Source organism: Quercus lobata, chromosome 8 (assembly GCF_001633185.2).
Source record: "Quercus lobata isolate SW786 chromosome 8, ValleyOak3.0 Primary Assembly, whole genome shotgun sequence".
NCBI lineage: Eukaryota > Viridiplantae > Streptophyta > Magnoliopsida > Fagales > Fagaceae > Quercus > Quercus lobata.
This window is the reverse complement of record NC_044911.1, coordinates 26,313,362-26,325,180: the sequence shown is the minus strand read 5'-3', so window position 1 is coordinate 26,325,180 and position 11,819 is coordinate 26,313,362. Positions and strand designations below refer to the sequence as shown.

The window sequence follows — 11,819 nt, the reverse complement described above, 5'->3', positions numbered from 1 at the left end:
CACATATATTTCACAAAGGACCCGTTTGTTTTACTTAAGATATTTTTTCCGATTTCATGTGTTTTAATGCAACCAAAAATGCTATTCAACCTAAAAATATTTTCAAGTTGATTGTAAAATTTGGGGCATTTTGGCATAAAATGATTTACACCTCTATTTTTTAGGAAAAATATTTTATAAATTCCTTTCGTTCATTCTCGTTAACTTTTATCTTACATATCTAACTAAAATGACACTTTTTGGGAGAGACAATGACTTTTCAGCCAATGGTGTCCTCCATGATGACTACTCTTTATTACTAGATTAAGACACTAATTGGTTTTTAGTGTAGTATGGGATTGATCCTCAAAATTTTTATTTGAAAATAAAATATTTTACCAATTGAGCTAATTAAATCTCACAACTATATGACACTTTAGTATTAGAGAATTTGGCTGAAGGAAAAAAAAAAAAGAGGAGGTGGTGTGGTCAATTTTTTTTATTTTTTTAAAGATGTTGGTCACATGCACCAAATGATTTTTTTTTTTTTTTTTTTTTTTTACCTTTTTACAGTTTAGGGATGAAAATTTTTCAATAATCCATGGACAAAAAATGAATTTTCTTAAAGATTAAGTATAAAATATATAATATTTTAAATAATTTAAGGAAAAAAACAAATTTATGCAAAATTTAAGAACTAGGAAAATACATTAAGTTATGGGAAAATTACACTTTACCCCCTAAACTATATACTCTTATACACTTATCTTTCTAAACTATGAAAATGCACACTTACCCCTAAACTATTACCTTTGCACCACATCCCATGGGTAATATTTTAGGAAAATAAGTGTGCATTCTCATAATTTAGTGGGATAAGGATAAAAGGAATATAATTTAAGGGAATAGAATATGCATTCTCATAGTTTAGAGAGATAAGTGTAAACGAAGGGCATATGGTTTAGGGGGTAAAGTGTAATTTTCCCTTAAGTTATTAACCAAAAATAAAAATATGACATTATTTACACTAAAGGAATGTAAAAAGGCTAGAAGTTATTACTTAGGGTGCAAACAAAGAAATCATAATTCTACTTGTATTGCAGGTCTTATAATCTTGGTTTAAATATTTGTGTTTAGTCTATGATTTAACCTATTATAAAAACCCTATTATGCAATTATAATTCTACTTGTATTGCAAGTATTATAATCTTGATTTAATTTATGTGTAGCCATCGTTTTTTATTTATTATTTTTTGTGATTGTTATTTCACTTTCTCTTGCTTATGCGTTGTTTTATTTCTATTCTCACCTAGTATGAAACCCAAAATTCGATCATCTAGCCTAGCTAACCCGCAACACAATTTTTTTTACAAGTCACAATCTTGAGTCCAACCAACCAAATCTTCATATACCGTCGTCCTGTAACCTAAGCCGCAGTAGTGGCTTTAGAATTCTTGTGTTACGTGCTTAGTTTTTATTTAATTATTCTAGATTTTATTTTTGTTATTAGGAGTTGGGAAATCAGATAATGAATAAGATAAATTGTTAGCTTAGTATTTGAATAAATTTTATCTACAGGTGAGTTTAGTTTAGCTTTTTGTAAAAATGCATAATGAAAAAGTGGAGTTTTCAAAAAGTGCATAATGAAAAAGTGCATTTTCAAAAAGGTGAGTGTTTGGTAAAGACTATTAAAAAGTGTTTTTTGAAAAAACTGAGTGTTTGGCTAGCACTTATAAAAGTGGCAGTTTGAGAGATAAATTACCAAAAAGGACAATGTATATATAAGAGCATCTCCAGCAGATTAGGCAAATTTTTGTACTATTTGGACAATAAACAGTGACATTTACCTTTTGCCTACCCACTTTTTTAATCTTTATTTTTTAATCAAATTTATTCTTTTTTAATATTTATTTTTTCTTTTTCTATTCATTCTCAACAATTATATTTTTCAACAAAAAGTGTTACATCCACAATATTTTTTGCAATACTCTCACAAAAATCATAACAAAATCTTATATAGAAAGTTGTTACTAGTTCTAATTTGAACCCACCACTGAAATTATATTTTTACTCACCAATATTAGCTAATTACTTAAAATTTATTATAAAAATATTGTGAAAATATTGTGGTAGTATTTTTAAATAGTGATTTCTAATTCTTTGCCTTTCTTTCATCCATACGTTTCCTCTCTTTTTTTTTTTTTTTTCCTCTTGCATTTTGTCCACCACACACGTATACCCATAGGATTCCATCATCTCTTTTTTTCCTTTACATTCCACTTGATTCCAGAGTCTTCCTTTCTCCTTATTTCTCCAGCTCTCTCATTCTCTGCTCTCTCTTTCTTTCTTTTTCTTTTTCTACTTGATTCCATAAATTCTCTAGCTCTCTCTGTGATACTTGATTCCATAATCTTGCTTGCCTTTTGGTGTCATTATCTTCAAACACACACAGACACGCATGGAGAGAGAAGAAATCGTCTTTGCTCTATCACACCGCCACCGCTACTCCTCCTCCTCATTGCGAAGTGCATGCAACCAGGGGTTCATATCAGCTTCTATTTTTTTTCCTTGTTCTTGATTAGTTGTTGTTTCTGATTTTAGATTTGTCAAATCGGCTTCTATTTTTTTTTTTCTTGATCATTTATTGTTGTTCTAATTTTTTTTTTTTTTTTTCTGTTCTTGATCTGTTGTTGTTGTTGTTGTTTTGATTTAAGATTTGTTGTTTAAATTATATCAGTTTTATGAGAGCAAGAATTTTTTTGCTTTTATTGTTGTGGTTTGATTAATTTTAAGATTATGTTTTTGAGTTTGTATTTTGAATATGCTTGAGATGAGAGGCGTGAGAGTGAGCTTCAGGGCAAAGGGAGAGCAGAGAGATGAGATGAGAGGCGTGAGAACGCTTCAGGCATGAGAACTGATAGACTTTTTATCAGGGTATTTTCGTAATTGACTATCCAGCCCAACGGATAGTTAAAATTTTCATGTGCATTTTGGTTTATGGACCTCCTGCGGTCCATAACATTTACGCGTTCTCAACGCGTTTTTTGCCTTGGCCCAAAACGCACATTTGTCTCCAACTTTTATAAAAAATGTGTGTTTCAGCTCCTAAAAGCTTAAACAAACGCACACTAGGTGTAAATAAGGTCAGGTTTTTTATTTTTTATTTTTAATTTAAATGTTAGTTTTATCTTGTAAAGCCATCTATTTATATGGCTTGATGTTGATTAATAAAAAAGCTGAAAAATATTATTATTGAGTGAATATTCACTTTGGAGGTCTAGACTCCCTCGAAGTCGTCTATTTATCAATTAGGAAGTCTTGGTTCCCTCGAAGCAACCAACAAACTCAATTGGGTCAATTGGGTTTATAACAATTGGTATCAAAGCCAGGCATGAAGGAATAATGGATGGAACAATTGCTCGAATGCATGGACAAACTGAAAGGGATACAATCTCTAGTAGTTGAAAGTATCAAAAAAATGCAAGTGATATGCAAGTCTTTGCGTTTGGCTAGATATGAACAAGAGACACCAACTAAAGAGGATGGTGGGCAATACGCAACCAAAGAGAGGAATTTGGCTATCAATAAACAAGAGAAGCTAACTAAGGAAAATGATGGGCAATGCAAAACTCGAAGATAAGAAGGCCATGGGAGCTCCACAAAATCAAATCATTCCACCTTCACGCTATTCAAGCATGCAACAACTTTTAAATCAAGTTAAAGATGGTTTTGCAACACCAAATAGCTTTCCATCTTTGCAGATACCGGTCATAATATCCTTTTAAGCCCAAGAAGTGATCCTTTTAAACCCTTGAGGACAAGGGCTGTTTTCAAGGGAGGAGGAATGTTACATGCTTAGTTTTTATTTAATTATTCTAGATTTTATTTTTGTTAATAGGAGTTGGGAAATCAGATAACGAATAGGATAAATTGTTAGCTTAGTATTTGAATAAATCGTATTTACTTGTTATAAATAAGGTTAGTTTTTTTTTTTTTTTTTTAATTTAAATGTTAGCTTTATCTTGTAAAGCCATCTATTTATATGGCTTGATGTTGATTAATAAAAAAAACTGAAAAATATTATTATTGACTGAATATTCACTTTGGAGGTCTAAACTCTCTCGAAATAGTCTATTTATCAATTAGGAGGTGCAACCATCAAACTCAATTGGGTCAATTGGATTTCTAACATCTTGGCATTGAGAAGCTTGTTCATACATCTTATTACATTGAAAAAACTTTCCACGTCTTCTTCCCTAGTCATTTCCTTGACTGAATGAACCAATTAACATCGTGATGTCTAAGTAAAATAGCTCTTGAACAAATTGGACATTTATTAAGATGCAATATATTGAAGCAGATTGTATTCTAAGAACTCTAGAGGGTTGGAAGGATCAGGAACGACATTGAGATTGAGAGAGCGAAGAAGATTGTTGATATTGCTGATCCTCTTGATAATTGGAGAAGATTTCCATGACTAACAAATTCTTGGGTTGCTGCTGGGTTTGTTAGGAAACTAGCTAACAAGGAATCGCGAGCTAGGAGGCTTTAATTAAGTGTCCAAGCAACACATTGCCGCCTGTACGTGTGGGTTCTGTTCTTTTTTTGCGCAGGACTTCTTTGCCGGTGGATCATGAGGATACATCTCATCATGAACTGAAATATTCTTTGAAAGAAGACGTACATAAGAGTCAAAAGTGGCAAGTTCTAGCCAGTGCATCATGCGATAGACATTACAAGAAGAAGATTAATATTACTCACTCATGCTCTTTAATTAGCTTCAAAAAAAAAAAAAATCTGACTGATGATTTGTTTTGATCTCTTAAATCATCACCAAAGAGGTTTACGTTTGTTTCACATGGCTAATGGGTTGGTTCCTTCCAACTCGATCGATCGGTCTCATGAGAGTTATCTTGGATCGCTTATGAATTGGGTCTTCTTTATTCTTTTCTACAACTAATCTCTATTGCGTTCAAACTTTGTGGCACGAATTTTGGATTTGGTGGAAAAAAAAAAAAAAAAAAAAAATTAAGTCAGCCATGTCAATGTGCCACCAAGAGATCTCATCTGCTCTCATGTACTGCCAATTCCTCAATTCACAATACCCTTTATGTTCCTTATAATCTTTACAGAGACCATGTGCTATACAGGTTTCTTACCTCCTATCTTTAAATTTCTCCAAGGAGGTTCCCATTTTCCCCGTTGCTACCAACCATATATATTACAGGTTTATCTTTACTGTGGACGGGTTTGGAGCATAAGGCAAAAAATAAATTAAGGTTTTTTATATTTAAATATTATTTTTATAAAAAATTTTAATATTATTTAAACTTTATTCTCTTGTTTTAAATGTAAAATTACTAATTAACATAAACAAAGAAGATTTTTTTTTTTTTTTTTTTTTTTTTTTTTTTTTTTGAGAAAGTCTATAGAGACAAAACATTTGTCAAAACTTTTCACATTTATTGATGTGATAAATTGATAGTAGTAAGCAAGGGAGTAAATCTCGTACCGAAGACTTTATCGGTTTGACCAATGGAATGATATATTTTAGTATTGGTCAATACCGGTGTACTGTTTCAGGTTTGCCGTTATTTTTTATATCTATAAGTGTGTATATGTGTGTGTGTGTATATATATATTAATAAATATAAAAGTTTTCCATAAATTATTACCTCAATTTAAAACAAATTATTCATGGTTTTAGACTTTAGCATCAATTAAAAGGAAAAAAAAAAACAATATAGAAAATATAAAGCTTAATTGTTCATTGCATACTAAGAAAACAAAGAATATTAATAAGTCAATACAAATAAGTTACCATTTTACCCTTACAAAAATTCAAAAATTACAAAACTTAAAAAAAAAACTTTTTTCTGTACCAGCCAGTACGCCCGATACCGGCCGATAATGCTTGAAATCAGCTGGTATGGTTGGTATTTAAACTGGTACGAAATGTTGGTGTTTCGATACCGGTATACGTACTGATACGACTGGTACCGGTACGGTATCGACTACTTAGATAGTAAGTAAAACTGTAATGTTAATGGTAAATCTAGATGAGAACTACTAAAATTTTGTCAAATCAACTGTTGTGAATTTTTTTTTTTTTTTGAAGTGCTACATTCACAATATTTTAACAACAAATCCTAAGCGTTAAGTTGTTACTCGTTCTAATTTGAACCCATCATTGAAATTACTTTTTTGCCCACCAATAACAGCCAGGAACAACATGCCACTAAAGATTTGTTATGAAAGTGGTGTGAAAAATGTTGTAGACGTAGAATTTCTCTTTCTCTCTCTCTCTCTCTCTCTTTTTTTTTATCATTTGATAAAAAAAAATTATTTTATTTATTGACTAATATTTGGACTTAATTGATTAAAATTTAGGAGCCTTAAACAACAACCTCATTTGCTTATACTATAAAGCCGGCCCTAACTGTGGATCCTTAATTTCCCACAAGATGATCTTTGTCAATATCGACTATATTCAACGGTCATGTGCATCTTTCTTCTACGTCTAGTTTGTAGTTTTTCTTCTGATTAAGCATCTTCAATTACCTTGATCGAAAATCATGGATCATTCTAATTGGTAGCCTTATTTATTGGTTTTTTTTTTCTTTTTTCCTCGTTATGCATCTTTATTATCTTTAGGTTGCATTACTATGCTCAACATTCAAGCCTCGATCATTGTGAGAATCCTGCGTTTGTTTTAACATGTCATTTGTGTTGTAAAAGGGGAAGCTCAAATATCAATATTAATTGTGAAAAGTATTATGGGCTTGAACATATCATAAAATAAATAATTAGAATATGCCTTTGTTTGGTGTAGCCTGGTACACTACACATCAAATTCAATCATAATTTTTCTTAAGGTCTTAATTTTTCTCCAAATTTGAATTATCTTCAAGCTTTTACTTCAAGTTAGAAAGGATGTTAAAGATATTAATGTCTAATCCTAGTGAACACCCAAGTCTAATCCTACTTAAATTGCAAGTAAAAAAATTATAATTCTACTTATATTGCAATTATTGTAATTTTGGTTTAATGTTGGTGACCCTAGAATTTAATCTACTATAAATACATGGTTATAAAATAAACAAAGAAAAAAACTCTTATAAATTCACTAACCCAACTTGGATTACAAGTAGAGAAATTTTAATTCTACTTTTATAACGACTATTGTAATTTTTGTTTAGATTTGATTTAGATCTAATGCATTAGTACACTGGACCCATTGGAATGATAATATATGACTAAAAATAGACACATATAACCATTGTGATGGGTCTAATACAGCTAAACACTAGACCTAAATTTTGCTATTTTGGTTTAATGCTGATAACCCTAGGATTTAATTTACTATTATAAAATAAATAAAACATTTTTTAAAAATAAAATTAAAAAAAAAAAAAAAAAAGGCCTACTATAAATGCACTATTTTGGGTTTCCCTCTTTGCCTTATTTCCACTTTTTTCTCTTTATATAATCAATTTCTTTTTAAACAGTTTTACCTGTTTTCATTGTCGTCTAACTCATATTGGATTCTTTTCTCAAAAAAAAAAAAAAAATCATATAGTATTCATTCCGTAAATATTAATTTATAGAGTAGACGTGATAACTTTCACCCATTCGGCACAGAGTATTATATTCGTGCGTGTGTGTTGTAATATCATATTTTCTGTCATATAATAGGGATAGGTCGTGGAATCTATGCCGTCGATTTTGGCTTCCCAAATTGGTAATTCCGTGCCCAACCAACCTACCCTAACTCAGGTTATTTAGCATTGGTTACCTAGTCATCCACTCACAGTACTAATTACGCTAATGTACTGGATGATGATTGCTTGGATGATTAAAGCATATTAATAAATAATATATATGTAATTTTTTTTAAAAAAAAAGTATACTTAATGCTAATAGTACCATTAAAGCAAGGAAATAATGCTAGAGAGGAAGAAAAAGATGAGCTAAAGCACTTAATAGGACCCATATCCCATACCATGTCTCCTCATTAGACCCATGATGTGATTTTCAATTTTTTTTCACCCACTAAATATTTTGTTCTCTTCTCTCTACCCTTATATATCTCTTGCTTTTCTTTCTGGAAAAAAAAAAAATAAGAGAGAGAAAAATTACTAGAAATTTAATATTGTGCTGCTAGCTAGCTAGCCCTGATCGATGTCAAGCAGCAACAAAGGCAAAGATGTAGCAGAAGGATCATCAAGATCATCTTCTGCTTCTGTTGCTGGAGCTGGAGGTGGTAGCGGTAGCGGTAGCGGTGATCTGCATAATCATCAGCAACAACAGGCACCTCCACTTAGCCGCTATGAGTCACAGAAGAGGCGCGACTGGAACACGTTTGGTCAGTACCTGAGGAACCAAAGGCCTCCAGTGGCACTTTCACAGTGCAACTCCAATCATGTGCTTGATTTTCTGCGCTACTTAGATCAGTTTGGAAAGACAAAGGTGCACTTACAAGGGTGTGTGTTTTTTGGTCAGCCTGAGCCTCCAGGGCCTTGCACTTGCCCACTCAGACAAGCATGGGGTAGCCTTGATGCACTCATCGGTCGCCTTAGAGCTGCTTTCGAAGAAAATGGTGGCTTGCCTGAGGCCAACCCATTTGCAAGTGGTACTATCCGAGTTTACTTGCGTGATGTAAGGGACTCCCAAGCTAAGGCTCGTGGAATTCCTTATAAGAAGAAAAAGAAGAAGAGAAATCCAATATTGAAGCCCAGCAACCATGATGATAATTCCAACTTTCCTATGCAGTAGTCATCTCTATCTGGGTATTCCCTTCCCCTTCCTTTCCTGTCCCATCAAAATATGGTAAATTTATTCATTTCCTCTTTGTTAAACTTTGTTTCTAGCTGGATCTGAAAATAGTACGAAATTTAACTTCGTGACATGATGATATAGGACATAATTGACACTAGAGGAGTCAAAACACCTAGGCTTTTGTAACTTTTTTTTTTCTTTTTTTTTTAATTTTTTTAATTTCTTAACTTGGAGAAAGAATATTTGAAATCTAAATATCTCTGTTAAAAATATAAAGAGATACTAACGAATTAAACCATAAGACTCTTAATATAATTTAACTATTTAATTCATTTTAAATGTTTAGTTCAGGATCTTATGCAAAGAAAATTCATTAAATAGGATTGAATTAGATAATTTTTTTGCTACAGTACTGTGTGTATTCATTCATCTATTTTTTGCTGAATAGATCATCTCAATCCATTCATAATAAACCCTAGGCCAAGGGCCTTAAAACCCTAATTGTGTAGTTCTTACTTTTATCGAGACATTATAATAGTACTTAGTAACTTTACCTTATCATCGGTGACAATATCAGATGCAATAATGATAATGGGAGGTTCTCTCTCTCATGCAAAATTATAGTTTAATTTCTTTCCTTTTTTCTTTTTCTTTATTCCGTTTTCCAAATTTAATAATTCCCCGTTACATGTTTGCCAGTCTATGGTCCTAGCTCCATTAGAATTTCGCACTATTTTTCTGCCCTCCCAGGAATGGACATATATTAAATCTGATTGCCTTAGTATTTGTTTTGCAGTTTAAGTGTCTAATGAAGACAATAGACACACACACAAGTATGTATTTCTTTGAATTTACTACAATTTTGTGATTGAAGATCTCAGGGACAGTCGAATAAACCAAATGCGCGCCTATTTACTTTGTTGTCTGCTGGCTCGCTCTCATTTACAATATATTCTTTTCCTATTCTTTTTTTTTTTTCTTATTTAATTCCCATTGTATGAATGTCCTTTTCTTTGGCATTAATGCTCGTGTATTTGACATATATACATAAGTCAGATTGTCTTGTCTGCATCAGATTATGATAGTGCCTAATGGCATCCAATTGTATTACCCCATATTGCATAGTTTGCAGTTAACATTTTACTGGAGTTTTTGAATAACTTCTTTATGATTAATCATGTGGAAGATGTGAACTTGATTTTAATATATGAATGTGTGACCAAATATGTGAAATAATTTCTATAAGGATCATAAACATTCCATGCACATGAGTTTCAAGGAGTCCAAATTATTCACTAAATAATATCATGCAGCTCTAAAATAACAACACAAATTTCTCAACTTTAAATGCCTATATAATTTGTTACTCTCATCATCCTGATTATGTCATATATATATAGTTTGAATTAGTTGTTTGTATTATCCCATATATATATATATATGTGTGTGTGTGTGTGTGTGTATTGTTTCGTTTACCCACTAAGTTTCCAATTTCTGACTCACAGGTCGCTAAATAATTAATTCCCAGGTCATGAACTCTCCACCATGTTTTGAAGCTCTACTGAACTGGAGATTATAACTTTATTCAAGTCTTCCTTGGATCAAGTCCTTTGATGTTTTTATATAGCTCAAGCACTGTATTTATTGTTTGAATGACAATTATAGCTAGCAATGAAGTTGGTGAAGAAAAACTGAATGAGCTGGGTAAGTTCCTATCTTTTATCCACGTTTTTTGTAGGTTAATCGGTACATTTTCAATGTAGTAAACTTTATACCATGAACTAGCTATCTCCCAAGTTTATGTTTATTGATGCATATATATGCCATCCTTTAAATTAAGTTTTGCATGATTCTAGTAAAGACCACTATGCTAAAGTTGTTAATTTTTCTTGGTGCAAGTCATGAAGAGGATTTACACACCCCCCCCCCCCCCCCCCCCCCCATAAACTAAATCTCAATGAAAGGGATGGATGTGATTAGACCATTGATACGTAGATGATACGCGATTGCATGAAAGTAGCCAGATTACTAGTTGGCTATCTTTATACAATTAATTTAATAAAACTTTTGCATGTTTAAATAATGGGAAAACCTACCGGCATTAATAAGAAAGAAAGAAAGATTGTTAAGACATTTTTCTTAATCAGATATTCCTGGTTGTAGTATTCTCCCACTATTATAACGTGATGTCCCACGCTTCATAATTTAATTTTGTTAACCTTAAATATCATTGGATTCCACTTTTGTCTTTTCATTAATTACATAATATCTTTGACGCAATCAACATTTTTCCTCGATTTCCACAATCAGTTGGTCCCTCTTTTCAAATTTATATAAGACCAATTGCATTACCATCCATTTGCTTCAACATGCTATATCTGGAAAGATTTTGGGATCATTTCATGTCAATCTAGTCTATGTTATCTACCACACACAGGAGAGTTAATGTTAGGTCCTCCTTTCAAATATTAGATCTTTCCCATTGCATTATTTGCCTTAAGATGCTTCATTATTCACTTAAGCTTTTAAGTATAGTGTAAAAAATTTTGTAGTTCAACCAATACTTCTTAATGTCTCAAACATAGCCATTCAAATTTCAAATTTATTCTCCTCCAACTGTCAAATTATCATCATCAACATCAACAATAACAAACCCTTCCAACTCTAGTATAATAAGAGTCAACATTTATGGAAAACACATTAAGTGTGTAACAATAGAAGTCAACATTTAGAGGAGCTAAACATCTATTACTAAAAACTATAGATTAATGCTTAGTGTAAGTGTGTAATAATAGTATTGTTTGGTCTCCTTTATGATGAGGAGAAGCAAGCTTCAAATCTCCTTCAAACACTTATCAATAATTAAATTATAAATTAAAAAAAAAAAATTTAGGCCTTCCCAACTTTTTTTTTCTTTCTTTTGGGCAACCAATGAAAAAGAAAAACTATATATATATATATATATATATATGCAATAGATCCTATTAATTATGAAGAAACTAGAGCAAATAGGAAAAGTGCTAATTAATTAAGTCAGAAAAATGTCCACTAGATGGAGTCGT

The 11,819-nt window shown here is 31.7% G+C and overlaps 1 protein-coding gene across 2 annotated transcripts; it reads left to right on the top strand.

The window, feature by feature from the left end:
* The first annotated feature begins 8,026 nt into the window (after window positions 1–8,026).
* Window positions 8,027–10,636, top strand: LOC115958055 (protein LIGHT-DEPENDENT SHORT HYPOCOTYLS 10-like). 2 transcript variants are annotated; one of them, XM_031076417.1, is made up of 2 exons: window positions 8,027–8,768; window positions 10,263–10,636. In XM_031076417.1, the coding sequence occupies exon 1, from the start codon at window positions 8,161–8,163 to the stop codon at window positions 8,752–8,754; it is 594 nt and encodes a 197-aa protein (XP_030932277.1). In that variant the 5' UTR covers window positions 8,027–8,160; the 3' UTR covers window positions 8,755–8,768; window positions 10,263–10,636. The 2 variants fall into 2 exon arrangements, with proteins under 2 accessions (XP_030932277.1, XP_030932278.1); XM_031076418.1 differs by having other exon boundaries at window positions 8,119–8,768; window positions 10,286–10,548.
* Window positions 10,637–11,819: the final 1,183 nt, after the last annotated feature.

Excerpts from the sequence above, each read along its gene's own strand:
- LOC115958055 (XM_031076417.1), top strand. The coding sequence starts at position 8,161 with ATGTCAAGCAGCAACAAAGGCAAAGATGTAGCAGAAGGATCATCAAGA.